Source organism: Hyaena hyaena, unplaced genomic scaffold (genome assembly GCF_003009895.1).
Source record: "Hyaena hyaena isolate Hyena2069 unplaced genomic scaffold, ASM300989v1 scaffold_285, whole genome shotgun sequence".
In the NCBI taxonomy this organism is placed as follows: Eukaryota; Metazoa; Chordata; class Mammalia; order Carnivora; family Hyaenidae; genus Hyaena; species Hyaena hyaena.
In genome coordinates, this window is record NW_024080917.1 from 1,133,009 (window position 1) to 1,157,103 (window position 24,095).

Consider the following 24,095-nt stretch of genomic DNA (forward strand, 5'->3'; position numbering starts at 1 on the left):
TGTCGGTACGCTGTGGACCCATGCAGTGCCGCATCCAGCCGGGTCCTGCTGTTGCGAGCGTGAGCAGTTCTCGTGGAGCCGGGGTCCCCATGGCCACCCCCACCCTGTGGGGACGCGTTTTCGTAGTTCGCGTGCTCCGGACCGTACCTTCAGATGCCAGCGTGGAGAAGCAAATATGTCTGAGATGTACGAACACAGAAACGTGCCCCTCCACCCAACCTGCGCCCCCCACCCAGCCCGACAGCGGCTCCCTTTGCACATGCTGTCCTTGTTGGTGGGACCCGCTGGGCCCTGGCTCTGAAACACGCTCACGCGGGTCCCAGCTACATTCTGGCTGTGGAGACGGGACCTCTCCCCACGTGAGGACGTGCTGGGCCACCTGGGGGAGGAGTCCCCTCCGCCGCTCGCGGGCGCGGGCTGCCCTGGGGCTGCTCCACGGCTGGGCCCCCCGGGGGCAAGTGGGCGCTCCGTGGAGGTGTCACAGGAAGTGGCGGGCACCGGGGAGGCTGGCCCCCTGGGCTTCCTCTCTTCTTGGGCTTCTCATGTGTTCTGGGCTTCGCCCCTGGCTGGCAGGTGGCGGGACACGCAGAAGTGTGGCCGGAGGTCACCCCCAAGGGAACTGGGCCTCGTCACACCCTCTCCTCTGGTCTGGGGGACTCCACGCGAGTGTGTCAGTGGGAGATCCTTCCTGGATGTGGCCACCGGCCACACTCTCGCCTGCCTTGGGCGGGGCCCGTCTGCTTTCGGTACCTGATACGGTGACGTCGGGGTCCCGTGGCTCTTCAGAGTCTGCAGAGGGGACTCCGGTGTGAGTGGGTGCCAGAAACGGTCACGGGCCAGGACTATTTTTCTGCCACTTAGAGAGACACCCGTCTTTCCAACATTTTCTTTTTTAAACAATTTATCGCCATACCCCAGGTGGGCCTGGAACCCACACCGCCAGGGCCCAGTTCCACACCCACTGGGGCGGCCGGGCGCCCTCTTTCCAACGTTTCCTGACGGGTCTGGGTGCCCTCCTGCTCCCTGACCTGCGGTGGCTCCGGCCTCCTGGGCGCCTCAGCGGGGGGGGGGTCTCGGCCAGGAGCACAGATGTGAAGCTGGAAGCCGGCCCACCGCGTCCGGCGTGGGGCCCCGCGGTGTGGCCCCTCTTCCCGTCTTCCGGACACGCAGGCGCACCGAGGGGAACTGCAGACCTCCCGTCGGGCACAAGCACAGGGCCTGGGCGTTTCACCTCCTCGTCCCGGCTCCTGACCCGCAGCCGTGCAGCATTTCCCAGGGCTCTGCGGCTGTCTGTCCGGGTGCCGGCTGTCTGCCCTGCTGTGGTGCACGCTCTCCAGCCGGGAGATCACTTGGGTAGAGGTGACTGGGCCTAGGCAATCAGCACCGTAAACATTTCTTTACAAGGTGAGCTTCACAGCAGCGACCCAGGTGTGCACTTCCGGGGCCTTGCGGACATTCGTCGTGTAGCCCCCACTCCGTCCCCAGAGTAACCCAGAACTTATCACTCGTGTCAGTGACAGCATTAAGAGCAGAGGCCTCCCGGTCCGTCTCCTCCTGAGGATGCCCATCCCGGGCTGGGGCAGCAGGGAGCCTGGGAAGAACTGGATCTCAGCGGGTCTAGGACACGATCTGGTGCGGGGGCCGCAGATCTGGACGGCATGCTGGTCCCCGGGGCTCTGTCTGCATCACGGATCAGCCCTTAGCAGGGGGCAGGGGGTCAAACCCATCTGGGCTCCCACCACGGCCAGGTGGGTGTGCGGGGCAGGGGGGCGGGGGGACACCACATGCCGCATCTTCCTGCCCCGGCTGCCTGCTCACACAGGTGTCATGCTGTCAGCCGGAGCCCTGATGTCTTGAGCCTCTGCTGAGGCAGTGAGCGCCTCCTGCCTCCTCAGAGTGGTGTGGCCGCTTCTTCCTACTTACAGCGTAAGCAATAGTATAATTTAGAGATCGCCAGAAAAGTAAAAAAAAAAAAAACAAAAAAAAAAAACGTAACCGGAATGAGAGGTTTTAATTCTCTACAAGAGGCAGACCATGTTGATGAGGTTGCCAAGGATGAGAAGCCCACCTGTGTTCAGAACGGCGCACTCAGCCAGTGGCCTCGGGCACCGACCACAGCTCCGGCCACCAAACAAGTCATCGTTAAGTTTCAAGAGCCCAAAACAATACAGTAGGTTCTCCAACTCCACAGGAATTGGTTACCTGCGATGGAATGAAGTATGGGATGCACCCCCCCCCCCCATTTGGAGGTGAAGTAACGGATCTCTAAGCTCGTGGGTCAAAAAAAGTAAGAGAGGCCACCAGGGTTTGTTGGACACACGAAGCCCAGGGCCTCACGCACCTGCACAGGAAAGGCTTCTACCTTAAGAAACTGGAGAAGGGAGCAAATGAGACACAAAGGAATTAATTAGAAGAAAACAAGAAATCAGCGGAACAGAAAACCCAAAGCTTGGTTCTCTGAAAAAATCAAGTTGGCAACCCCACGGTGGCAGAACACAGATTCCCGAACACACACAGGAGACGGGGCAGGACACCTACGCTGTAAAAATAACCGTCAGGACCTGGCCAGGAATGCGAGTCAGCACCACTGATGAATTCCTAGACACAAATCACTTAAATGGACTCAGAAAGAGACAAAGTCACCACAGACCTGTATTAAGAAACTGAATTAATACACAGTGTAAAGTTCTCAAGCACAGGAAGAGCCCAGGGACGGTTTACAGAGCATCCTGTCAGTAACACCCAGCACTCACAAACTCCTGCAGAAAACACAGAGGGACGCTTCCCAGCTCCTTTACGAGGCAAGCCTAGTCCTGACAGAAGAGCTCAATGTCCCTCGTGAACCTAGATGTAAGTTTCGTAACCAACATGAGTAACCCAAACACAGCCACATCTGCCCAATCACTGAGCAGTTATCAGGGGAACATTGGCCGCGCATCTAAAAACCAACAAACGTCACAGCCCGTCTTTGGGGAGCGAAGGGAGAAATCCATGGGATCAGCTCACTGGGTGCAGTGAGACAATGGACAAAACCACAGCGAGGCTGTGTCCCAGCCCGTTCCTCCCGCCGGGGGCGCCCGCGTTCCTCGCCGCCTTCCTGTATATTCCCCACCTGCAGTCGGGGTCCTCTTGCTGCCTACACCCGCCCCCCCCCCCCCCCCCCCCCCCCCCCCCCCCCCCCCGGCTTCCACCGTCAAGGACCCTTGTAGCGACCCCGGTCCCTCTGGAAAACCCCGGCGAGTCTCCCTACCCAGGCCGATCAGCACTTCCGCTTCCCTAGGCCGTGGAACTGGCCACAATCCGGATTCCGGGGGAAGGACACGGGTGGCTCCGAGCACTGCAGCGCCTGTCAGAAGTCACGGTGACCGCCGAATGCTCGCCTGGACCGCCGGGAGCAAGGGGCGGGAGGCCTGCCCTCGCCTCTGTACGCCGCTCGGTGCTGGGCGCGCGGGAAGGCCCAACGAGGAACAAAGAAGCGGGTACGCAGGCCGGAAAGGAAGGAGCACACGGGTCCTTATTGCCCGACGGCAGGGCCCTGGGGGAGCGCACACCCCGACACGGCGTCAGTTAGAGAAACGGCGCGTCGCCACGTGCTAGCCACAGCCTGGAACCCCAGTTAGGAAGGTCTCTGTCGCAGCGCACACAACTGGTAACGGCACAGGGGCACCTGGGTGGGTCGGTCGGTTAAGTGTCCATCCCTTGCTTTCGGCTCAGGTCACGCTCTTACGGTCCTGCGTTTAAGCCCCATCAGGCTGTGCGACGAGCATGGCTCCTGCTTGGGATTCTGTCTCCCTCTCCCTCCGCTCACGTTCGTAGTCTCAAAATAACAAACACGACAGCATGAAACGAAACAAAAACTCAGTAAGCTGAATTTCATTCAACTTTTACGTTTCAAAAAACTTGTTTTTGCTAAAGGGTAAGCCACGGGCTAGAAAAATACGTGCAAGGATTGTATCTGATAAGCTACTGTGCAAAGTTTCAGAACTCAGAAAACAACTTCAAAAGGCTTCACACTCAGCACAGCACCCCCCCCCCCCCCCCGTGAAGGAGAGAACGACGCGCCAGGGCCCCCATCCAGGACACACAGGACGTGGGCAGCTGGCACCGAACTGGCGGGAACGCACATGCTCTTCAAAATGTTACACTTTTGAGAATAGTTTTCTAAAAAGTTGGACAGAAGGGGTGCCTTTGCCTGGCTGTCAGGAGAGCAGCCCTCCCCCCCCCCCCCCCCCCGCCGCAAGCGGAGGGCTGGCATGTGGGGCAGATCCCCGGGGCAACAGCCATTTAGCCCAAGGAGGCACCGAGGACTGATGCGCTGCTGGGGGGGATGCTGAGCACTCCCTCAAGGGCGGTGGGGGGGTGACAAACAAGACCCTCGAGGGCACACAGGGCCCTGCAGCTGCGGGAGGAGGGGGAGCCACACTGTCCACGGCTACAGGGCTGTGCACTTTCTACTGGTCACAACGCTGTTGGAGGAAAAGAGCCGTTGGTGAAGGCGTTGCACCAGCTATCGCCCCACACCCCAGAGGCTCTGGCCCGGAGGCGGGGGGGGGGGGGGTGGCTGGTACGAAGGAAAAAAAATGATCAAATAGTATCAAGAAGTAACAACCGTCTAGGAAAAAAATCTGCAAGGTCGTGACCTGAGATCCCGGGGAGCGCTGGGAGCACAGCATGCGGGGCAGGAAGACGTGGTGAGGACACCTGTCTTCCACGACCTTGAGTACAGCCCACACCCCGACAGGCTCTGGTTTCGACTCAGACACCGGGCGAGCTGCTCTCACAACACGTGAGGAAGTGCCAGGGGCCACGGGCACGTGGCCGGAGTGCTCTGGCGGGGGGATCTGCTCCATGAGCCCCGGACACGTCCCCACGACCTCAGGGCTCGGGGGCAGCCCACCACGGCCAGGGACCCCAACGTCGTGTCCACGCTCATGTCCACAGTGTGTTCTGGTTCCCGTGCCACACGGGACGTGACGGCACAGGGGTCTGTGCAGCTGGGACACCGGGTCTGTTGTCCCTCCTGCTGGCACCTGAGGAACCCGGCTCGGGAACCCCGCGGGGGGCCCTGCAGGGGACAGAGGGCAGGATGCCACAGCCCACATGCCTGATGGGGACCTTGTATCTGGAGAAGCAATTTTAAAATACACAGATCAGACCGACCAACAACCAAGCGAAATTGGCAGGAGCCAAGCACGCATGTCACAAAATGGGACAGTCCACTGGCCGCTGAGCCCGATGGGCCACTAGGTCACCAATGTTGGAGAAACAGACCATCTGCTCCCCTCAGGGCTGGGAACAGCTGGGGCAGGGGTGCGGTTCGCGGCTCACTGCCCAGAGCAACCCAGGTGTTGCGCCCTGAGGCCCGAGCCGGACACGGGGGCAGCCTGGCCTCCACGAGGCCAGCGGCCAAGGCCGGTGCACAGACAGCCCCAAGCACGGGAGCGCAAGCGGCCACCGCCGCGTACCCCAGAGACCCTCAGGTGGTCAACCGCCAGCGTGGCGAGTGTGTCAAGGGACCCGGTGGCCAGGACAGGATGCTCCGGGGGGGCCTGGGGCCGGCTAGCGTCGCTGAAACGCCCAGCCCCCCGAGTTCTCCAGAAAGGTGTAAGAAACGGACACCCAGGCCCCGCCCAGTTCCCTCCCCATGCTCGCCCTCCCTTCCCGCCGACGGTCCTCGGCCACGGAGGTGCTGAGTCCGCACTTTGTGCTGTGTAAACGCGTGTTTACCGTGTAAATTTCTGGGCGTGGACTTTCTCCCGGCAGATCTATAATTTCTCAGAACAGAGGCTGAGACAAGGCCTGGAAATCAATCAAAGCTCAATAAAGGGAAAGATAAAGCTGCCCCCACCCCTAGGCACGGGCAGCTCAGGCAGGGCAGGGGCAAGGAGAGGGGGAGGCTGGGGAGGGGCGCCGCAGTGGCCCACTGCCCTCTCCACGGGGCTGCGACCCCACTGCCTCCGCCTCGCAGGGGGAGTCACACTGGAATCTCCCAGCCTCGGCAAGCCCTGCCCCCCAGGGAAGAGGGGGTCTGAGCAGGAAGAGCAGAGGCTGGTGGATGAAGGCCGGCGGGGCTCTCCTCGCTCAGCAGCCAGGGTCCTGCTGCCCACCTTCTTCCTGGCCTGACCCAGGGCTGCCCTCAGGCCAGGCACTGGGCCACCATCCTGTGCAGAGCGAGGTGGCCGTGCCCCCACAACAGCTCTGAGGACAGCAGGGGTCCCGAAGCAGGTGGAGGCTGGTCTTGCAGCCCCAAGGCCGGGCCGCCCTCTGCTTTTCCCGGGAGGGCAGTGCTAGAGAAAGCAAACACAAGGTGGCCGGGGGCCCGGCTGGTGTTCCTAGGAGAGGCGGGGGGGGGCGTGGCCAGACACCGGCTGACCCTGAGGTCGCAGAAGCCCCGGGGAGTCCTAATGAGGACCCCACCCAGGCTGTTAGGAAATGGACAGGGGGAGGGAAGGGGTGGTCAGCAGGCCAGACCCATCTCCTATTTAACTCCCACGTGGCCATCTGCTGAGCGGGGAGGTCCCCCACAGCTGCCCGTGGGGGCCCCACCCCGGGGCAGGGGGCTGGCCAAGCAGCGGGGCCTCCTTTCCCCGCCTCTCCTAACCTGTCCCGAGTGCCAGCTGGGCACAGGCTGCTGCAGGGGAGACCCCTGCCCCATCCACGCTTGCTGCCCCGGCTCTGCCCTGCCCAGCCCTGCAGGGGGAGGAGGGGGGACCGGCTGGGCCCTGAGAGCTGCACCACGAACCGCCTCGAACCCCGAAGGTGGTTTCGGGGTGAACGCGGCCCCCTCACCCGCCTCTCCGCTGTGCCATGTGCACCCTGGGCACTCGGGGCTGACGCTGGCGGCCGGGCGTGAGGGGGTTAATAGAACCCGGGCCAGCGGGGCTGGGCTGGCCGGCGGCAGGGTGCTGGCTGCCCAGGCGGTGGGGAAGTCAGAGGGCAGGAGCAGCCGGCCCCAGCGGACGCACCCCTGCTCAGTCGGCCTGTGGTCTGCTCTGCACTCAGGATGGCGCTGAAGAGAGGTGAGGTGCCCCCAAGTGCCCCAGCCCCTTGCTCTGGGGACAGCCAAGCCTGTGCCTCCGAGTCCACCCAGCCAGGGGCGGCCCCAGCTCCGGGCGGGTGATGGAAGAAGTGTCGGTGCTGGGGTCCCAGAGTGCCTGTTCACCGTCCCCGTCCACTCTGGCCCCGGGGCCCAGGACAGGGGCACAGGGGAAGGGCATGAGGTGCCCCCCCACCCCCCGGGCCCAGCTGCACCCACGGGGGGCTGGCGCATCCTCTGGCCTCATGCTGCCTCCCTGAGTCCTTCCAAGGGTGGGACAGGCCCGGTCCTGCGGGCAGCCCAGGGCTCAACGCAGGTTTCGCGGTGGTGCTGCTGGGAGGCCCAGCGCCCTTCATCCTAAAACACCCCTGATCTGGTGAGTAGATGACACAGAGTCCCTGTCCCTCTGCTCCTGCCCCCACACTGGTACCGGGCCCTGTCCTGGACAGGAGGCGCATATAACACGGAACATGCGGGTGAGGGTCCCCCAATCAGGGGGCACCGGCTGGCCCTCGGGGCAGCGAGCAACCCCCCCAGGCCCGCGCCAGGAAGCCCTTTCTCGCCCCCCGCCCCCCAGGCCCACCTGGCAGCCTGGCCTCACTCGAGTGCCCACGTTGGAGATGCAGGCGGCCGCACAGCTCAACGGTCAGGGTTGCTCTGCGAGTGGCATGGCCACCGTGCCGGGTGGAGAGGGCAGCTGTTCTGTGTGGCCCGGCTGCCGGCTCCGGCGGGGCGAGTGCGACTCGGCTCCCACCTTCCTACGGCCCGGCTGGCAGCGCCTGCCCTACAGTCACGTGCCGCCACCTCGGTGCCGAGTTCCGCGGCTGGACGACGGGCGCGGGCTGAGGCCTGGAACGTTCCGCGTCTCGCTCACCCCAGGGCTCCCCTCCTCCGGCCCCTCTCCCCGCAGGAGGCCCGGCTCTGGCCGTGCTGCTGGTCTCCTGGGCAGCGCTGGGCCCCTGCGGCCTGGAGGGAGCGGAGCCCGAGCGCCTGCAGTGCCCGGCCGCGTGCGCCTGCGGCCACGAGGACTACTCGGACGAGCTCAGCGTCTTCTGCAGCTCCAGGAACCTCACGCGGCTGCCCGACGGCATCCCGGACGGCGCCAGGGCCCTGTGGCTGGACGGCAACAACTTCTCCTCCATCCCCGCGGCGGCCTTCCAGAACCTCTCGAGTCTGAGCTTCCTCAACCTGCAGGGCAGCGGGCTGGCCAGCCTGGAGCCGCGGGCCCTGCTCGGCCTGCAGAGCCTCCGCCACCTGCACCTGGAGCGGAACCAGCTGCGCGGCCTGGCGGCCCGCACGTTCCTGCACACCCCGGGCCTGGCCTCGCTCGGCCTCAGCAACAACCTGCTCGGCAGGGTGGACGAGGGCCTCTTCCAGGGCCTGGCCGGCCTCTGGGGCCTCAACCTGGGCTGGAACAGCCTGGCCGTGCTCCCCGACGCCGCCTTCCAGGGCCTGGCCGGCCTGCGCGAGCTGGTGCTGGCGGGCAACAAGCTGGCCTACCTGCAGCCCCCGCTCTTCTGCGGCCTCGGCGAGCTGCGGGAGCTGGACCTGAGCAGGAACGCCCTGCGCAGCGTCAAGGCCAACGTCTTCGTCAAGCTGCCCAAGCTCCAGAAGCTCTACCTGGACCACAACCTCATCGCCGCCGTGGCGCCCGGCGCCTTCCTGGGCATGAAGGCGCTGCGCTGGCTGGACCTGTCCCACAACCGCCTGGCCGGCCTCCTGGAGGACACCTTCCCTGGCCTGCTGGGCCTGCACGTGCTGCGCCTGTCGCACAACGCCATCGCTGGCCTGCGGCCGCGCACCTTCAAGGACCTGCACTTCCTGGAGGAGCTGCAGCTGGACCACAACCGCATCGGGCTGCTGCCCGACAGGGCCTTCGAGGGCCTGCGCCAGCTGGAGGTGCTCGCGCTGCACCACAACCGCATCCGGGAGGTGGAGGCGGGCGCCTTCGCCGGCCTGCGCAGCGTGGCGGTCATGAACCTGTCCGGGAACTGCCTGCGCGCGCTGCCCGAGCAGGTGTTCCGCGGCCTGGGCCGCCTGCACAGCCTGCACCTGGAGGGCAGCTGCCTGGGCCGCGTGCGCGCGCACGCCTTCGCCGGCCTCTCGGGGCTGCGCCGGCTCTTCCTGCGCGACAGCGGCATCGCGGCGGTGGAGGAGCAGGGCCTGTGGGGGCTCGCGGAGCTCCTGGAGCTCGACCTCACCGCCAACCGGCTGGCGCACCTGCCCGGCCAGCTCTTCCAGGGCCTGGGCAAGCTCGAGTACCTGCTCCTGGCCGGCAACCAGCTGGCGGCGCTGTCGGCGGACGTGCTGGCGCCCCTGCGCCGCGTCTTCTGGCTGGACGTGTCGCACAACTGCCTGGAGGCCCTGCCCGAGGACGTGCTGGCGCCGCTGGCGCAGCTGCGCTACCTCAGCCTCAGGAACAACTCCCTGCGGACCTTCGTGCCGCGGGCGCCCGGCCTGGAGCGCCTGTGGCTGGAGGGCAACCCCTGGGACTGTGGCTGCCCGCTGCGGGCCCTGAGGGCCCTGGCCCTGCAGCAGCCGGAAGCGGTCCCCCGCTTCGTGCAGACCATGCCCGAGGGCGATGACGGCCAGCCGCCCGTGTACGCCTACAACAACATCACCTGCGCCAGCCCCGCCGCTGTCGCAGGCCTCGACCTGCGGGACGTGGCTGAGGCCCACTTCGCTCACTGCTGATCCGGGGCTCGCCGGCCCCGAGCCTGGCGGGGCCACAGCGTCCCCCTCGGGGGCTGGGCCTTACCCACTCACTTGCCCGTGTCCCGTCCCCGGGGGACCCGGTGCAGCCCGGGGGCTCTGCTGGTGGGGGCGCCGCCACCACACAGGTTCCCTGCCCCTTGCCACCATCAGTAATTAAAAGCAACCTAACACACGTGTGTGACTGCAGGCGTGCAGCCTGGGGGGAAGAGGAGTTCTATCCCGGACCCCCATCCTGCCCCCCCCATCTGAGGGGCGGCATCACCCACTCCGGGGCCCCAGCACCTCGGCTGTCCTCTTCGGGCAGTGGCCATGGAGGCCCTGGTCCTGGGAAGCTGCGGCACAGCCGGGGTGGCCTCTATTCGTGGCCAGCTGGGACATCGGTCCTTCCCCCCAGCTCCCGGCCAAACCCCTCGGCAGTGCTTCCGTGGCTGCCCCTCCCCCCACCCGGAAGCGTCTACCGTGCGTGCCCGTCCCTGTCCCCTGACCCCCAGGAAGCACCTCACTCCTCTCCCCTGTTCTAGGCTCTGCCCCCGGCCCCGTGGCGGCAGGGACTGAGCCTCCCCAACTACACGTGCCTCTCCACCATCACCAAGCTTTCCACACGCGGCTGCCACACTTGACCCAGCCGTCTCCAGGGGGCTCAGGGCCAGGGCTGCCTGAGGGGGAGGCGTGCAACACACAAACACAGAGCCAGGCAGGGCAGGATAGTCTGGAAGCATCAGACCTGTAATCGCGGCGGTGGAAAAGGTTTAATGGTGGGTTTGTCTCAAGTGACAAGCTTAACTCCTCGCGACACGCTCCCTTCCATCACCACCATCACGCACGGGGACCCCGAGGACAGCAGAGGCCCCAGCAACTTTCCAGACACAGGGGCTTTGTGGCCCAGCTCACATGGCTGCCAGGGGCAGCCTGGCTGCGGGTCGGGTGCGCGGGAGCACCGTGAGGGGAGGCGGGAACGAGCCGTCACGGCACAGCTCAGTCCACCAGGGCCCCACACCTCCTCCTGGGCCCGGCCACAGGCCAACCTGGGGGAGCCACTCACTGTCGGCCACTCTGCCATCCAGATGCTACCGGAGCACCGGACAGGCTCCAGGGGCAGGGCTGGGGCGGGAAGATGCTGGCACCACACCCCCTCTGCTTGGCTCTGGGCGTGCGCGGCCAGGAGACCCGGGCGGAGTGGGGCACTTCAGTCACGAGAGCCGAGCAGGCGCCTCAGTCAGAACTTTCTGGGCTATGGACAGGAGCGCGGGGAAGGCGGGGCTCTCAGGGAACTCCCGGATGAAGTCTCCACCCTCCTCCAGGCTCCTAGTGAGCTCGGGGTCCAGAGGCACGGAGCCTGCGAAGGGAGAGGGGAGGGACCGTGAGGGCGGGGGGGGGTCCCCGTAAAGGCGTCCCCAGAGCCAGCCAGAGGGCCCGCAGGCGGATGCACTCACCCAGGAAGGGGACTCCGGCGTGACGGGCCAGCTCCTGCCCGCCTCCCTGGGAGAAGACGCTGCTGCGCTCCTACAACAGAGCCGTGCGCTCCCTGCCTAAGGGCTCCCCGCCGCCTCCCGGGCAGGGGGCAGGTCGGGTCGTCCAGGGCTGTCCCAGGGCGCCTGACCCCTCCGGGGCTGGTGACCCCCGCCCAGTCCCCACGACTCACTGCGCAGTGTGGGCAGACGAAACCACTCATGTTCTCCACCACCCCGAGCACCTGCAGCCCCGTCTTCCTACAGAAGGTCAGCTCCCTCCTCACGTCCCCCACGGACACCGCCTGAGACAGAGGGAGAGAGGACCGTGCCCGTGGGTCACTTCCCTGGCCCCGGGTAGGGTCCCAGACCTCCGGGAGACGGGAGCAGCTCACGGGGTACCTGGGGCGTGGTGACCACGAGGGCCCCCAGGGGGCTGTAGGGGCGCAGGGCGTCCACGGCGGCCATGTGCTCATCGGACGTCCCCGGCGGCGTGTCAACAACCAGGTAGTCCAGCTGCCCCCACGCCACGTCGGACACAAACTGCTTTATCAGCGCTGCAGTGACCCGGGGAGGCCGGGGGCAGGTGAGGCCGGGTCCCCTGGGGGGGTGGCCGCCAAGCCCCCCGCCTGCGGGCAGCCTCCGGCAGAGGGGCCGCCCCCCTGCAGCACAGCAAGCCGTTCCCGCAGAAAGCGGGGTGCACGTGGTGCGGCAGGGAGGCTCCTTCCCGGGCCCAACACTCTTGTTCTGGCCTTAGCAGGCGCTGTGACCCTCCTGGGGTGTCCGCGCCCGGACCCGGGTACACCTCAGGCCTTGGCAGCAGGAGAGGCGGCGGCCTGCAGCGACAGCCCGCACGGGCGCCCCCGAAGCCCCCAGTTCCCGTCCCCCCGTGTGGGCCTGGTGGCTCCGGTGAGCAGCGGACCGTCTTGGAAACCGCCTGCTGTGGGGGCCTCTGCCTTTACCCAGCAACGCAGGGAGGAGGGCCCGTGGCTCTCGCACGTTCTAATGGAACAGTGGGGACGGGTGGGAAGGCTGGCGGGCCTCTCCCCACCCCCGTTACCGTTCTTTTTGGGGCCCCTCCACACCACCGCCTCGTCGGGGTTCTCCAGCAAGAAGCCCACAGACATGAGGGAGATGCTCTGCTCCTGGTCCACATAGACGGGCACCCAGCCGCCGTCACACTGGTGCACGGCCCTGCCCTGTGCTCCGAGCATGCGGGGGATGCTGGGGCCACACAGATCCACGTCGAGGATCCCCACCTGCAAGGAGGCCGGACGTCCACGCCACGCAGGGGCCTCCCAGGGCAGGGGCGGGAGGGCGGCTCGCGCAGGGGCCGGGCTGGGGGGGCTCACCTTCTTGCCCGCATGGCGCAGGGCCAAGGCCAGCTCCGCGGAGATGGTGCTTTTCCCGACCCCCCCTTTTCCTGAGAGGACGAGGATGATGTGCTGGACGCCGGCCAGGTTTCCAGCCTCTAGCCAGGAGGGGGGAGGGCAGAGGATCCCCTTCGCGCCACAGGTTCAAGGCTCACTCACCGAGCGGTCGCCAAGCACTTCCCACGCCCCAGATTCTGAGACCTGCGCCCTCACCCTGACATCAGCAAACACCCCAGGTGGAAGGTCTTACGGCCGCCCAGCCCCAGGCTTGACCCACGGGTTCCCTGAATGCTGTTGCCACAGCCCCTGCCTGCAGCCAGGCCTCGAACCGCCCCTTTACGCTGCACACCTGTCAGCTCACACACACGTGGCCCGCGAGGGGCTGCCCAACTCCCAGCTGATTCCATTGAGAAATAGGCAAGAGACGTAAGACACTGGCGACTAAACTCATCCTTACAGACGGGAGGTGCATCTGTGCTGGGGCGGCCCCACCCCCCTCCTAGGACCCAGGACTGATCTGTGGGTGCCCTGCCTGCTCTCCTGGGGTCGGAAGCACCACTCCAGGTGCCCGGCCTCCTCCACTTCTCAGGAAGGACACTTCTAGCTCCCGGGACGGAACCTCCTCAAGCTCACGTGGGGGGCACAACCACCTCTCTGGCTCAGAACTTGCCTTAAACCCCACGGACATGAGGGCGGCCACAGTTTGCACCCGTATCCTTGGCTCCTCCCATGAGCGCCCGGGCCCAGCAGCTGTGGATCCCTGCCGGCCACTGGCCCCTCCGCCCCAGCCCCCTCTCTTTTCAGTGGGGCTGAAATGCCATCGAATGTTCAGCATCCCGAAGCCTCTGCAAGACTCTCGTGCGGTCGTTTCAGTGCCCTCTGGACCTCACCGTCCAGACTGCTTCCCAGTCTCCAACGTGCGGCTTTCCCCGTCACCGCCACGGCGAGCCGGCTCCTCGGGGCGCTCAGCAAGCAACGCTCTCATACCGCGCCCCTGCCGCACCCTGCACGGCAGGCTCAGAGGCCCCTGCCTCTAAAGCCTCCCCTGGAAGAGCCGAGAGGGGCAAGTGGCCCGGCTCCCGGCGGGCCGTCGTCACAGAGGCACACAGCGCCTGCCCCAGGTCTCCCCCGCGCACGGGCCCGGGCCCCAGACGGCCTCCAGCCGCCGCTGCGTGCGCCGCGCTGCACCGCCCCGCACACCTCTTCCTCACAGCAGCCCTTGGAAAGCCACCCTCACACTTCCCGCAGAACCGGAAGAGACGCCCCGGTTCGTGCTGGGACCCGCGTTTAAACCAAACCCCTGCCGGCACGTCGGCTACAACCTGAGCCTCCGACCTTCCGGCACCGGCAGGCCCCCGATCGGACGAACGCGGCGCAGCACGGAGGCCCCGCGCCCGGCACCCGCCCTGGGACACCTGCCCGCCCGCGGTCTGAAAAGCCGGGGCCGCGACCCGCAGCTGCGCGCCGGGCCCTCCCGCTGCCGCGGACCCCACGCGCTCACCCGCCAACGCCTCCATCCTGCCGCACCCCGCGGCCGCCTTCCCCTTCCCGCGCGCAGCGGCCGCCCCCGCGCCGTCCGGGTGGGGCCGCTTGCGCGGCGCTCAGCCAATCACGTCTCACGTAAGGTTCACGCAGGTTCCGGGGCGGACGACGAACCGCAGATGGACTCATATCCGTCTTAGGCTTTTCCTCGCCCTCGTCCAATGGGCGCACGGACCCTCTCTCCGACGCCTGGAGGTGTGACCAATAGGGACGTCGAGTCAGGATTGACAGGCTCCGCAGCCTGTCGGCCGGAAGCATGTGCCGCGCGGCCCGCCCCCTGACCAGGGCCGCCTGCGCCTGCCGGCGCCGGGCCGCGGCAGCGGGGCCAATGCGGCGCGGGGGGCGGGCTGAGGGGCGGGGATTGTTTACGTCTCGTTCGGGAGCCGAAAGTAGGTCACGGCCGCCCGGCGGAGCGCGGCGGCGGCAGGTGAGCGGCGCCGGGCGGCGTACGTGCCCGCCGGCCTGGTGGTACCGCTGGCGGCGGGGGGGCGGCGGTGCCAACCGGCTCCGTCTCAATTTCCGCCACCGCGCGGCGGCGGACACCCGCGGGCCCGTGTCGGAAGCGCGTCGCCTGCTGTGCGCCGCTGCGGGGCCGCCACCTGCGCCTGGCGGGCGGGGGCGCCTGGGCTCCGGAAGCTGTCGGTGCAGGGGGCCGCCGGGGCGGTTACAGAAGCCGGCCGGGAAGCTGCGAGCCCCGGGCGGGGGGGAGGGCATTCCGGGCAAAGGGCAGGGCAGGGCCAGCAACTGCAGCGGGGCCCTTGTGGCTTGTGGGAGCACAGGCGAACTTAATAGATGTTGCAGCAATTTGCATTTTCTGTTAATGATGCGAGGCTGGAAAAGTTTCAGGGTTTGTTAAGGGTTGTTTGAATTTTTAAGGTTTGTATTTCCAAACAGCTTGGTTGTAATGAGTGAAGGGGAGGATCCAGGACGAAGGTGAGCTGCGGTCGGGAAGCCGGGGCCACTGCAGGGATGGAGCGGTGTCCCGGGCACGGCCTGGAGGCAATGTGGGGCTGTTAGGCTACCGCCCAAGGAAGGAAAGGGGAGTTCAGGATGACTGCGGTGGGTCTGGCATGAGGAACTGGGCGGCTGGAGATGCCATTTGTCAAACCGGACGACAGAGGAGGAGCCAGGCGAGGTTTGAGATGCCTGAGGGACACGCAGGCTGGACAGCTGGTTTCAGTAGGCTGAGCTCACGCAGGGGCTGAGATACGCACTCGACAGTCATGGGTGTCTGGATGGTGTTCTGCGCGCTCTGCCTGGCTTTTATCAAGGTGCTTGCACGCTGGAGGGAGGTGTGAGGTCGGAAAGAGTTCCAGAGCCCTGGCTCGGCACACACATGGCTCACAAGAGTGGCCACCTCGAGATGGGTCTGGTGCCGCTGGCTGAGGAGGGAGCGTGGGAGTTGCTGCCGCAGATCTCTGCTCAGAGCCTGGGTTTTCTTCCAGATCCTGTCCACCATGGCCAGGCGCCCTCGCAGCAGCACTGCTTGGCATTTCGTCCTGAGCGCAGCCCGCCGAGACGCGGACGCCCGGGCTGTGGCTCTGGCAGGGAGCGCAAACTGGGGCTACGACTCTGATGGGCAGGTAGGTCCTAGCGGGGGAGGTGGGCATGGCTGGACCAAGGGGTCAGGACGCCCGGGGCGGGCACTGCCCGAGCCAGGACTGAAAAGATGCCGCCAGCGGCAGAAGGTGGGCCTTCCTGTCTCCTGAGTGCGCTGTGCTCACCCAAGCTGTTTATCTCGGTTAAGGACCCTCACGGGACCTGGGGTGACAGGACCCAGGGCAGATGCTGCTTCCTTCTCGGTCCTCTCAGCTTTCTGTCAGTTTGTTTAGCAAAAGCTTCTCTGTTCCTCTCACTGGACCATTTTCCAAAGGGAGCTGTCATTAACCTGACGTGCATGCTTGGGCCCGGACACACGTGCATGTGATGTTTGTGTGTGCGTGCACGTGTGTGTAGGAAGACTTCTGATTTCTGGAGACCAAACTCCCAGAACCTCACTTGGCAATTCCAGAGCCCTGGGAGGGCCGGGGCCATCCACGGAGCGGCTGCACTGTTTGGGGTGCCTGGTGCACCTGTGCGCCTCACTGCAGCGGCTCGGCCGGGCCAGGATGGGGCCGCAGGGCCTCGTGGCCACTGTGCCCACTGGCAGCGCGGGGTTCCCAAGTCTTCTTTTCACTTCGGCAGGGGTTTGGTTTTGCCCTGAGTCCCCTCTGGCTTCCTGTAGGGGTGATGCTTGGGTGACTCGGCTCTGCCGTGTCACAGCCACCCCGCCTTAGTGCCGCAGCCTGGCCAGGCGTTCTGGGAGGACCTGGAGGCTGCGCTGGGCCCCTCCCTGCATCCCGTCCTGCCCCAGCTCCCGGCATCACCCGTCTTGGCCAGCTCATCACTGGGAGATGCGGGAGGTGTTCAGGGGCCAGGGCACAGCATCTGACACACGTTTCCCTTCCCTGTTCTGCTGTGTGACCCTAGCTCCCGACTGGCAAAGGGGCTGGGGGTGGCCTCTGGCTGGCAGAGCCAGTGTGCCTTGGCTTTGGGGGGGATCAGCATCCCATGGTAGCGGGTGCTTTGGGTCTCCTTCCTGTGTCCCTTTGGCATGTTTTCTGACCGCAACTTCTCATTCTCTTCTCAGCCTCTGCTGCACGGTTTCTGTGTGGCCGCCTTGCGGCCCCAGGCAAAATAGAAAAGAAACAAGGACCAGGTTCTTTCCAGGGGCTTCTGTTCTGGGGGGAGAAAGCAGATGGGCAGGCCAGGGAGCAGAGCATGGGAGGGAGGGGCCGGAAGAGCCTCTGTGACGGGACCCGCGGAGCTGCGGTCGAGGGGCAGAGAGGCAGCCAGCCCACCCCGTAGGAGGCGGGTGGACATGACACCTGTCGGGGCGCAGGGTGCTGAGGTGTGGCAGGCCCAGCTCAGGTCTGAGCAGGGGCCGTCGGCCTGCTGTGTGGAGGGCATTTCAGAGAGCAAGAGGAGGGCCCAGGGGCCGGGAGGGGGTTGGAGCGCGGGGCCGGGCCAGGACCCCAGCCTGCAGCGGCTGCCCGTGCGCTCTGGGCCCTGGGTGGCGAGACCCTAGCGCCTTGTGGTTTGGCCTGGGGTCCACAGCTAAGGCACGTGGCCAGAGAGACCTGTGTCTTCGGAACAGGAAGCGCTTCTGTGCGCCAAAGGATCTGGCCCCAGGTCATCATTAGGCCCTCAAGACGGAGCACGCGCCTTGGGGGCCCGGCTTCTTCAGGCAGAGATCCCGTCTCCACTCTGTTTTCCTCCTCCCGCAGCAGCTTAGAGTGGCAGCAGGGGGCCACGGGGTGCCGCGGGCCCCACCGCGTGGAGAGTAGGCAGGCGCACAGGCACTGGCATGGCGAGGGGCACCTACTGGAGTCCAGCTGCCGCTTGTGCGCAGAGCCTTCCAGGGGCTGGCGCGGCCCTGGCCCCGGGGCTGGGCTCCGGCGGGGCTGCCGCGCGTCCTCGGCCTGGAAACTGCCTACATGGAGAACAAGAAGCGGCTGAGCGGGCAGGCGGCCCCCAGCGGCTCAGCCTGGGCCCGCCGCCAGGAGGCTGGAGCTGTCCTGGGTCACGGGGGGTGGTCCCGGCAAGGGGGTGGGCGTGCGTGCGCAGGAGACCTGGGAAGCCCTCTGAGGCCACATGCCTGGGCGCCCTCGCTGGGGGTTAGAGCGCTGACCCGAGGGCCCGCGGAGGGCGGGTGGAGGACGCTCCAGACTGGAACAGCCAGGCTTCCCCTCCCAGCACAGCGACTCCGACTCGGACCCCGAGTCCTCGACCCCGCCGCCACCCATCCCCAGCGCTGTGCCAGTGACCGGGGAGTCCTTCTGTGACTGTGACAGCCCGAGCGGGTCCTCCTTCTGCAGCAGCCTGCGCGCAGGGCACCGGGGCAAGGACTGTCGCTGCGGCGAGGAGGATGAGCGTGAGCGTCTGGGGCCCCGGGAGGCGGTGCGGGGGGGGGGGGGGGGGCGGCCTCCCCTCCAGCCCCGGCTCGCCCCTTGCAGACTTTGACTGGGTGTGGGACGAGCTGAATAAGTCGTCGGCCACCCTGCTGAGCTGTGACAACCGCAAGGTCAGCTTCCACACGGAGTACAGCTGCGGCACGGCGGCCATCCGGGGCACCAAGGAGCTGGGGGAGGGCCAGCACTTCTGGGAGATCAAGATGACGTCCCCCGTCTACGGCACCGACATGGTAAGCGGCTGGGGGGCCGGGAGCGCCGCTGGAGCCCAGGCTCGCGCCCCCCGCGCGCCCCCCGCGACCCGCCCTGCTCTCCCCAGATGGTGGGCATCGGGACGTCGGACGTGGACTTGGACAAGTATCACCACACGTTCTGCAGCCTGCTCGGCAGGGACGAGGACAGCTGGGGCCTCTCGTACACGGGTGCGTGGGCGGCGGCGCGGGGGCGGGCGCGGGGGCGGGGCAGCCGGCTCACCCCCCCCCCCCCCCNTTGACCTCCAGCTTCTAGATGCTTTCCCTTTTAACAAAAGGTAACTCTCTGCCCCCCCCCCCCCCCCCAGGGCTCCTCCACCACAAGGGCGACAAGACGAGCTTCTCGTCAAGATTCGGCCAGGGCTCCATCATCGGCGTGCACCTGGACACCTGGCACGGCACGCTCACCTTCTTCAAGAACAGGAAGCGCATAGGTGAGGGCGGCCGAGAGCCTGGGCCGGGCCCAGCACCCCGGGCTGCCCCAAGGGCTGCCCCCGCAGAAGCCCGAGGCCCCGGGGCCCCCGAGGGGGGGCGCCCCGCCAGCCGGTCAGACGTCAGGCCGTGTTCCCTGTTCCCGCAGGCGTGGCGGCCACCAAGCTGCAGAACAAGAAGTTCTACCCGATGGTGTGCTCCACGGCGGCCAAGAGCAGCATGAAGGTGATCCGCTCGTGCGCCAGCGCCACGTCCCTGCAGTTCCTGTGCTGCTGCCGCCTGCGCCAGCTGCGGCCCGACTCCGGGGACGCGCTGGAGGGCCTGCCCCTGCCGCCTGGCCTCAAGCAGGTGCTGCGCCACAAGCTGGGCTGGGTCCTGAGCATGAGCTGTGGCCGCCACGTGCCCCCCACGCCCTCACCCAAGTCCAAGGCCGATCCCAGCGGCCCTGAGACCCGGCGCTGCCAGAGGAAGCGCTGCCGACGGACCTAACTTGTTTTCCGAGGAGAACTGCTTTTCCGGGCCGAGGCGGCGTGTTCTCCGTCCCTCCCTTTGGGCCACGCTCCAGGGCAGCAGGCAGGGGCGGAGCTGCGGTGCTCCCTCTGCCCCTCCCCCGCCCCGAGGCTGGGCCGGGCCCGGTGATCCTGAGAGCAGGACTGTCCAGGGGCACCTGCCTTCTGCGCCGGGTGTGGGGGCGGCTGCCCTGCCCTGGCTCTTTGGGACTGACCACGGGCCTGGGGACAGCGGCACAGGCAGCACGTGGCTGCCGCCAGCCTGCTTCTGCATGTGGTCAGCGGCTGTTCCTCCCGTCCGGGGCCGAAACGACCCTAATAAACTCGGTGTTTGTGTAATGCCTTGTGCTGGTGGTGGGATGCGGCCTGGTACTCTTCACTCGTCAGGTCCGGCCACCTTGCATGCTCCAGGAGACCCTGTCTGCCCGCGTCCTGGGGCCCGCCACCCCGTCTCCACAGGACTGGTGTGTCTCCCCCCTTCCTGACCATTCCACTAGGGCACCAGCCGCCCAGCCGCTGGGGACAGGACCCAGGGCCCGGGAGCCCCACCCCCATCCTCTCCGGCTAGTGTGGTGGCTCCTGCTCCTCAGAGCACCGTTCCCTCGGGGCTGGGGGGCGAGACCTGACTGAGCACCACCACCTCCACCCCCGCCGCGTGCAATGTTCTGTTCCCTTCCCTCGGCCCCCGGGTAGTTGCCGGTTACCCGCTGGGCAGGGCGGATGGTGGTGTGCTGCCGGCGGGCGCCAGAGCGCCCTCCCGGCCCCACGGACGGGGTCAGGAGCCCAGGTCCAGCAGGAGCTCAGGGCTGGCGGTGGTCAGGAAGAGGCAGATGCGGCGGGAGAGGTCGGGCCCCACCCTGCGGGGCCGTACACGGTTGCCCGTCTTCACGGGGAGGTCAGCCAGGAGGGCCATGCGCTCCCGCTCCGTGTTGCAGGTCACGTATGCCTAGGGCAGGCGTGGGAATGAGCAGGGCTGGCCCTGGGGACGCGGCTCCCCACACCTGGGGGGCGCGGGGGACCCACCTGGTAGAGAAGGCGGGGGGAAGGGAAGGCAGTAACCACAGCATCGGCCATGGCCGGGCTGACCCTGTTGAACTGCCTGACTTGCCTCCACCAGAGCCCCCGAAGTCCTGTGCCATCTCTTGCCGCTCGCTCGCCCCCTGCCCAGCGTCCGGCCACACGGAAGGAAAAGGGATGGGACTCCTGGTACTGCCTGCAGACAGTGAAGGGTGCAGGGGAGCTCTCAGAAGCTTCTTGTCTTCTGAATGTCCCACTCCCCCAACTCGACAAAGTCCTCTGCCTTCTCTGCTCCCAAAAAGACCAGAGAGCTACCACCCTTCCAAGTGCTGCTGTACCCCCCCACCCCCCGGCCACAGCCACCAGTCAGGGCGGGGGGTCACGCACTTGAAGGGGCGCTGCGCAAACGCCTTGGTGAAGGCGCACACGTGCCGACTCAGCTCCTGCCAGGAGGCCACGAGCAGCACATCCACGTGTGCCCGGAGCTGCAGGAGCACCAGGGCCTGCAGAGGTTGAGCCCACGGAGCGGGTCAGAGGAGGCTGCCCTCGGGGACCCCAGCTGACACCAGCCCCACGTGTCGCCTGGGTCCAGAATCAGCACCGTGGGGCCCAAGCACCAGGACCAAGGGCAGACCCCTCGCCCCGCTCGACCGGCCCTCACCTCCTCCACCGTGGGCCAGCTGAGCGGCAACACGGCACGGGCCACCGCCGGACTCTCTGGCTGCTGCGTCTCCCGGGTGCTGCTGGGCTGGTGGGACCTGAGCAGAAGTGACCGTCCCTCCGGCCCCGGACACCCTGCCGTTCCTGCCCTCCTTCGGTTCTGCTCCCCCAACGCCCCCACCTTTCCCCCAAACCCTTCCATCCCAGCCGGGCCTAAGGGCATTAGGGTGACCAGTACCACAGGTGGGCATCCAGCCCGACGACGGCTACGTGGGGCCTGGCGGGGCTCTCGGAAGGGATCCAGGGCACCGAGCAGGCGGGGCCGCAGGTCTGCAAGCCAAGATTGAACATGCCTGTTTTCGGGGCTGTGGCAGGCAGGACCCTCGGGCTACCAGGCCACGGCCAGTTTGCAGACAGAAGAGAAGCGAGCCTGGGAGTGCCTCCGTGGTACCGGGAAGACTGATGCAGTGTTCCTCTGGCCATCCAGCCAGCTCCTGTCGGAAACCAGCTTCGGGCCTCGAATGAAGGCAAAGGACAATGGAAGCCCCGGGCACATCCCTGGCACCGAGACGGAGCCCCATCCCCCACTCTTTCTGCTCTGCCTCCGCACCCCAGCCTGCCATTTGCCTGGCATACAACACGCACCTGATAAATGCCCGACAACCAACACCAACACCTGTAAAGGGTGTCCCTGACTTCTTGCTCGCTACTCCAGGGAATCTTCCAGAAACAGCCGTGGTTTCCATCTGCTCCCAGGCCAAGAACCCACCTGGCTTCCCCATCTCGCTCACAACTGTTCAAAAGCTGCTGCTGAGAACTCCAGGCCGGTGCACGCCCTATCCGCCCCCCCCTCCTTAAGCAGGGAAGGGTGCAGGCAGAGCAGCTTCCCCAGGCCGAGGAACCCAGCCCCTCGACAGCCGTGGAGGCCCAGTGTCCCCGCCAGAGCACCTGGGTCAGCTGGACGGCGCCCCGCACAAACTCCTCGGGCTCCAGGAGCAGGAGGAGATCCTGGTCATCCGCAGCCCACACCTCAGGTGGCACCTGTGGGGACATCCAGAGGCCCTGCTGCCCACCCTCAACCTCATGTGCCCCGGGCACCTGCCTTAGGCCCCCCCGGGGGCTCTGAGGCCTGCGGCCACAGTCAACCCCAGGCTCCAGCAGGGCTCCTGTACGGAGGACCCACATTCCGTACCCCACCTCCTGCCACGGCCGGTCTGGGTCTACCGACAGGCACCCTGCAACGCAGCAGGGCAGCTCGGGTGATTCCTCCCCAGGGAACAGGTCTGGAAAGCGCGCCGGGTGGGTGAAATCTGGACCTAAAACACTCAGGCTGCGGTCTGTACAAACCAGGGCACTGACGGAGCGGGGGCAAGGATCCGGCTTCGCCCTGGTCCACCTGAGGCTGCGGGCCGGGCGCTGGGGTTCCAAGTGGTACTCACAGCCCAGGGCGCTCAGGGCCTCCAGCAGGATACTGGCGCCGGCATCTTCCAGAACGGCTGCAAAGGGCCGCAGGGACACACTGGTCCCTACTTCCCTGCCTCGCGCACAAGGGCACCACCCGGTCGCCCCCAGGCCAAACGCGTCCCCGCTGGGAAACCCACACCAATTCCCGGGCGGGAGGAGGCCTCGGGGATGCCGCCCTCCCTGGGGCGCCCTCAGGGGGAGGCGCTGGGCCCCGCGGCCACCCGCACCTGGGTCCACGCGCACCGCCACGCGCCGCAGGGCCTGCTCGGGCCGCAGCGCCCTGGCCGCCTCCCTGCGCTCCTCGGCCGGGCCCGGCACGCTCGCGCCCGCCTCCGCGCCCGCGGGGGCCTCTGCGTCCGAGTCTGAGACCTCCCAGGTGGGGGGCCGCCGCCGACACCCGCCCCGGCGGGAGCTCCCCGCCTTCCCGGCACCCGCCCGCGACATGGCCGGCCCGGCCTCCCCACGGCTTCCGGGCGAGCCCGGACGCCTTTGCGCGGGACACCGACCGCTTCCGGCGGCGGCGCGGCTTCCGGTCGGCGGGACGCGGACCATGGCGCGGAGGAAGGTGCGGCCGCGGCTCATCGCCGAGCTGGCCCGTCGCGTGCGGGCCCTGCGGGAGCAGCGGGAGCGGCCGCGCGACTCGCAGCGCTACGCGCTGGACTACGAGACGCTGACGCGGCCGCACTCGGGCCGCCGGCTGCCCCCGCGCGCCTGGGCCGACGTGCGCCGCGAGAGCAGCCTGCTGCAGCTGCTCAGCCGCCTGCCGCTCTTCGGCCTGGGCCGCCTCGTCACGCGCAAGTCCTGGCTGTGGCAGCACGACGAGCCGTGCTACTGGCGCCTCACGCGCGTGCGGCCCGACTACACGGCGCAGGTGCGAGCCCCGCCCCGCCGCGCCCCGCGCCGCCGCCCGGGCCCGCGCGCCCTCAGCCGACCCCGTGTCTGCCCTTGCTTTGCAGAACTTGGAGCACGGCAAGGCGTGGGGCGTCCTGACCTTCAAAGGTGAGGCGTTGGGGCCGCGGGGGGGGGGGCGCCGCGGCCTGAGCCGCGAGGGTGTGCGCGACGCGCGCCGGCGCTCTCTTCCCAGGACGCACGGAGACCGAGGCCCGCGAGATCGCGCAGGTCATGCACCACGACTGGAGGCTGGTGCCCAAGCACGAGGAGGCGGCCTTCGCGGCTGTCAGGCCGGCGCCGCCCGAGGACGCCCCGCAGCTCGTGCCCTACCCGCCGCTCCTCCGGGCCATGATTCTAGCGGAGCGGCGGGAGAGCGGGCGCGCCGGCGCCGAGGAGCCCATGCTGAACGTCGGGAGGACGCGGGAGCGGCCCTGGGACTACCCGGCTGCACTGGAGGCGCGGAGAAGGGCCAGGGCCGCCGCGGCGTGAGGCGCCGGAGCGGGCGGGCCCCCCGGGAGCCTGCGTCCGACCCCCACCCCAGCGACGAGGCCGGGCCCCGTGTCTTCTCTTCCCTCCGGCCCCCGGCGCTGAGACGGCCGCTGGCGGTGAGGCCGCGGCCGGCGGGCGGGCCGTGTGCAGCCCCCGCGCCGACGCCGGCCCTTCCAGGCCCTTCCGCGTCCCTGCGGCGTTTGGCGTCTGCCGGGCGTAGGGCAGAGCGCGCGCGAATAAAGGCAGAAGCAGTAGCCTTGGGGTGTGGTTTCTTTGAGTTTGGGGCTGGGGTGGGGGCGGCTGTTCCCCGGGTGTCCG

At 67.3% G+C, this 24,095-nt stretch overlaps 5 protein-coding genes across 8 annotated transcripts; 3 read left to right on the top strand and 2 right to left on the bottom strand.

Moving 5' to 3' along the window:
• Positions 1–6,837: 6,837 nt before the first annotated feature.
• On the top strand, positions 6,838–9,836 carry IGFALS (insulin like growth factor binding protein acid labile subunit; the record flags this gene model as incomplete). The annotated part of the gene is given in 3 exon segments (XM_039246768.1): positions 6,838–6,977; positions 6,979–7,019; positions 7,947–9,836. Coding segments are annotated over 3 exon segments (1,965 nt in total), but the record flags the coding sequence as incomplete, so codon positions are not given.
• A 645-nt stretch (positions 9,837–10,481) lies between these two features.
• NUBP2 (nucleotide binding protein 2) lies at positions 10,482–14,110 on the bottom strand. The gene is made up of 7 exons (XM_039246686.1): positions 14,074–14,110; positions 12,552–12,670; positions 12,260–12,458; positions 11,602–11,756; positions 11,394–11,504; positions 11,185–11,254; positions 10,482–11,087 (listed from the first exon to the last, which is right to left on the bottom strand). Exons 1-7 carry the CDS (start codon positions 14,087–14,089, stop codon positions 10,942–10,944), a joined length of 816 nt encoding a protein of 271 aa, XP_039102617.1. The 5' UTR covers positions 14,090–14,110; the 3' UTR covers positions 10,482–10,941.
• Positions 14,111–14,447: 337 nt separating this feature from the next.
• SPSB3 (splA/ryanodine receptor domain and SOCS box containing 3) lies at positions 14,448–19,595 on the top strand. 3 transcript variants are annotated; one of them, XM_039246678.1, is made up of 7 exons: positions 14,448–14,541; positions 15,560–15,697; positions 17,850–18,027; positions 18,110–18,297; positions 18,384–18,486; positions 18,624–18,749; positions 18,896–19,595. In XM_039246678.1, exons 2-7 carry the CDS (start codon positions 15,572–15,574, stop codon positions 19,234–19,236), a joined length of 1,062 nt encoding a protein of 353 aa, XP_039102609.1. In that variant the 5' UTR covers positions 14,448–14,541; positions 15,560–15,571; the 3' UTR covers positions 19,237–19,595. The 3 variants fall into 3 exon arrangements, with proteins under 3 accessions (XP_039102609.1, XP_039102610.1, XP_039102611.1); XM_039246679.1 differs by lacking the exon at positions 14,448–14,541 and adding an exon at positions 14,602–15,385; XM_039246680.1 differs by lacking the exon at positions 14,448–14,541 and adding an exon at positions 14,602–15,047.
• EME2 (essential meiotic structure-specific endonuclease subunit 2) lies at positions 16,809–22,854 on the bottom strand. 2 transcript variants are annotated; one of them, XM_039246682.1, is made up of 9 exons: positions 22,625–22,854; positions 22,293–22,429; positions 21,882–21,974; positions 21,172–21,263; positions 20,935–21,031; positions 20,661–20,776; positions 20,280–20,469; positions 19,961–20,202; positions 16,809–17,586 (listed from the first exon to the last, which is right to left on the bottom strand). In XM_039246682.1, exons 1-8 carry the CDS (start codon positions 22,839–22,841, stop codon positions 20,032–20,034), a joined length of 1,113 nt encoding a protein of 370 aa, XP_039102613.1. In that variant the 5' UTR covers positions 22,842–22,854; the 3' UTR covers positions 16,809–17,586; positions 19,961–20,031. The 2 variants fall into 2 exon arrangements, with proteins under 2 accessions (XP_039102613.1, XP_039102612.1); XM_039246681.1 differs by having other exon boundaries at positions 22,281–22,429.
• A 61-nt stretch (positions 22,855–22,915) lies between these two features.
• MRPS34 (mitochondrial ribosomal protein S34) lies at positions 22,916–24,031 on the top strand. Its single transcript, XM_039246687.1, has 3 exons — positions 22,916–23,268; positions 23,354–23,396; positions 23,482–24,031. Exons 1-3 carry the CDS (start codon positions 22,948–22,950, stop codon positions 23,775–23,777), a joined length of 660 nt encoding a protein of 219 aa, XP_039102618.1. The 5' UTR covers positions 22,916–22,947; the 3' UTR covers positions 23,778–24,031.
• Positions 24,032–24,095: the final 64 nt, after the last annotated feature.

Excerpts from the sequence above, each read along its gene's own strand:
- NUBP2 (XM_039246686.1), bottom strand. Across the intron at positions 11,757-12,259 it reads GAGGGGCCCCAAAAAGAACG|CGCTGATAAAGCAGTTTGTG; the intron begins GTAACGGGGGTG and ends GGGTCACTGCAG. Across the intron at positions 11,505-11,601 it reads TCGTGGTCACCACGCCCCAG|GCGGTGTCCGTGGGGGACGT; the intron begins GTACCCCGTGAG and ends CCTCTGTCTCAG.
- MRPS34 (XM_039246687.1), top strand. The coding sequence starts at position 22,948 with ATGGCGCGGAGGAAGGTGCGGCCGCGGCTCATCGCCGAGCTGGCCCGT. Across the intron at positions 23,269-23,353 it reads GGCCCGACTACACGGCGCAG|AACTTGGAGCACGGCAAGGC; the intron begins GTGCGAGCCCCG and ends CTTGCTTTGCAG. Across the intron at positions 23,397-23,481 it reads GGGCGTCCTGACCTTCAAAG|GACGCACGGAGACCGAGGCC; the intron begins GTGAGGCGTTGG and ends CTCTCTTCCCAG.
- EME2 (XM_039246681.1), bottom strand. The coding sequence starts at position 22,841 with ATGTCGCGGGCGGGTGCCGGGAAGGCGGGGAGCTCCCGCCGGGGCGGG. Across the intron at positions 21,032-21,171 it reads GGGCTGGATGCCCACCTGTG|GTCCCACCAGCCCAGCAGCA; the intron begins GTACTGGTCACC and ends ACTTCTGCTCAG. Across the intron at positions 20,777-20,934 it reads GCTGGCCCACGGTGGAGGAG|GCCCTGGTGCTCCTGCAGCT; the intron begins GTGAGGGCCGGT and ends CAACCTCTGCAG.
- SPSB3 (XM_039246679.1), top strand. The coding sequence starts at position 15,338 with ATGGGTGTCTGGATGGTGTTCTGCGCGCTCTGCCTGGCTTTTATCAAG. Across the intron at positions 15,386-15,559 it reads TCTGCCTGGCTTTTATCAAG|ATCCTGTCCACCATGGCCAG; the intron begins GTGCTTGCACGC and ends GTTTTCTTCCAG. Across the intron at positions 18,487-18,623 it reads CTGGGGCCTCTCGTACACGG|GGCTCCTCCACCACAAGGGC; the intron begins GTGCGTGGGCGG and ends CCCCCCCCCCAG.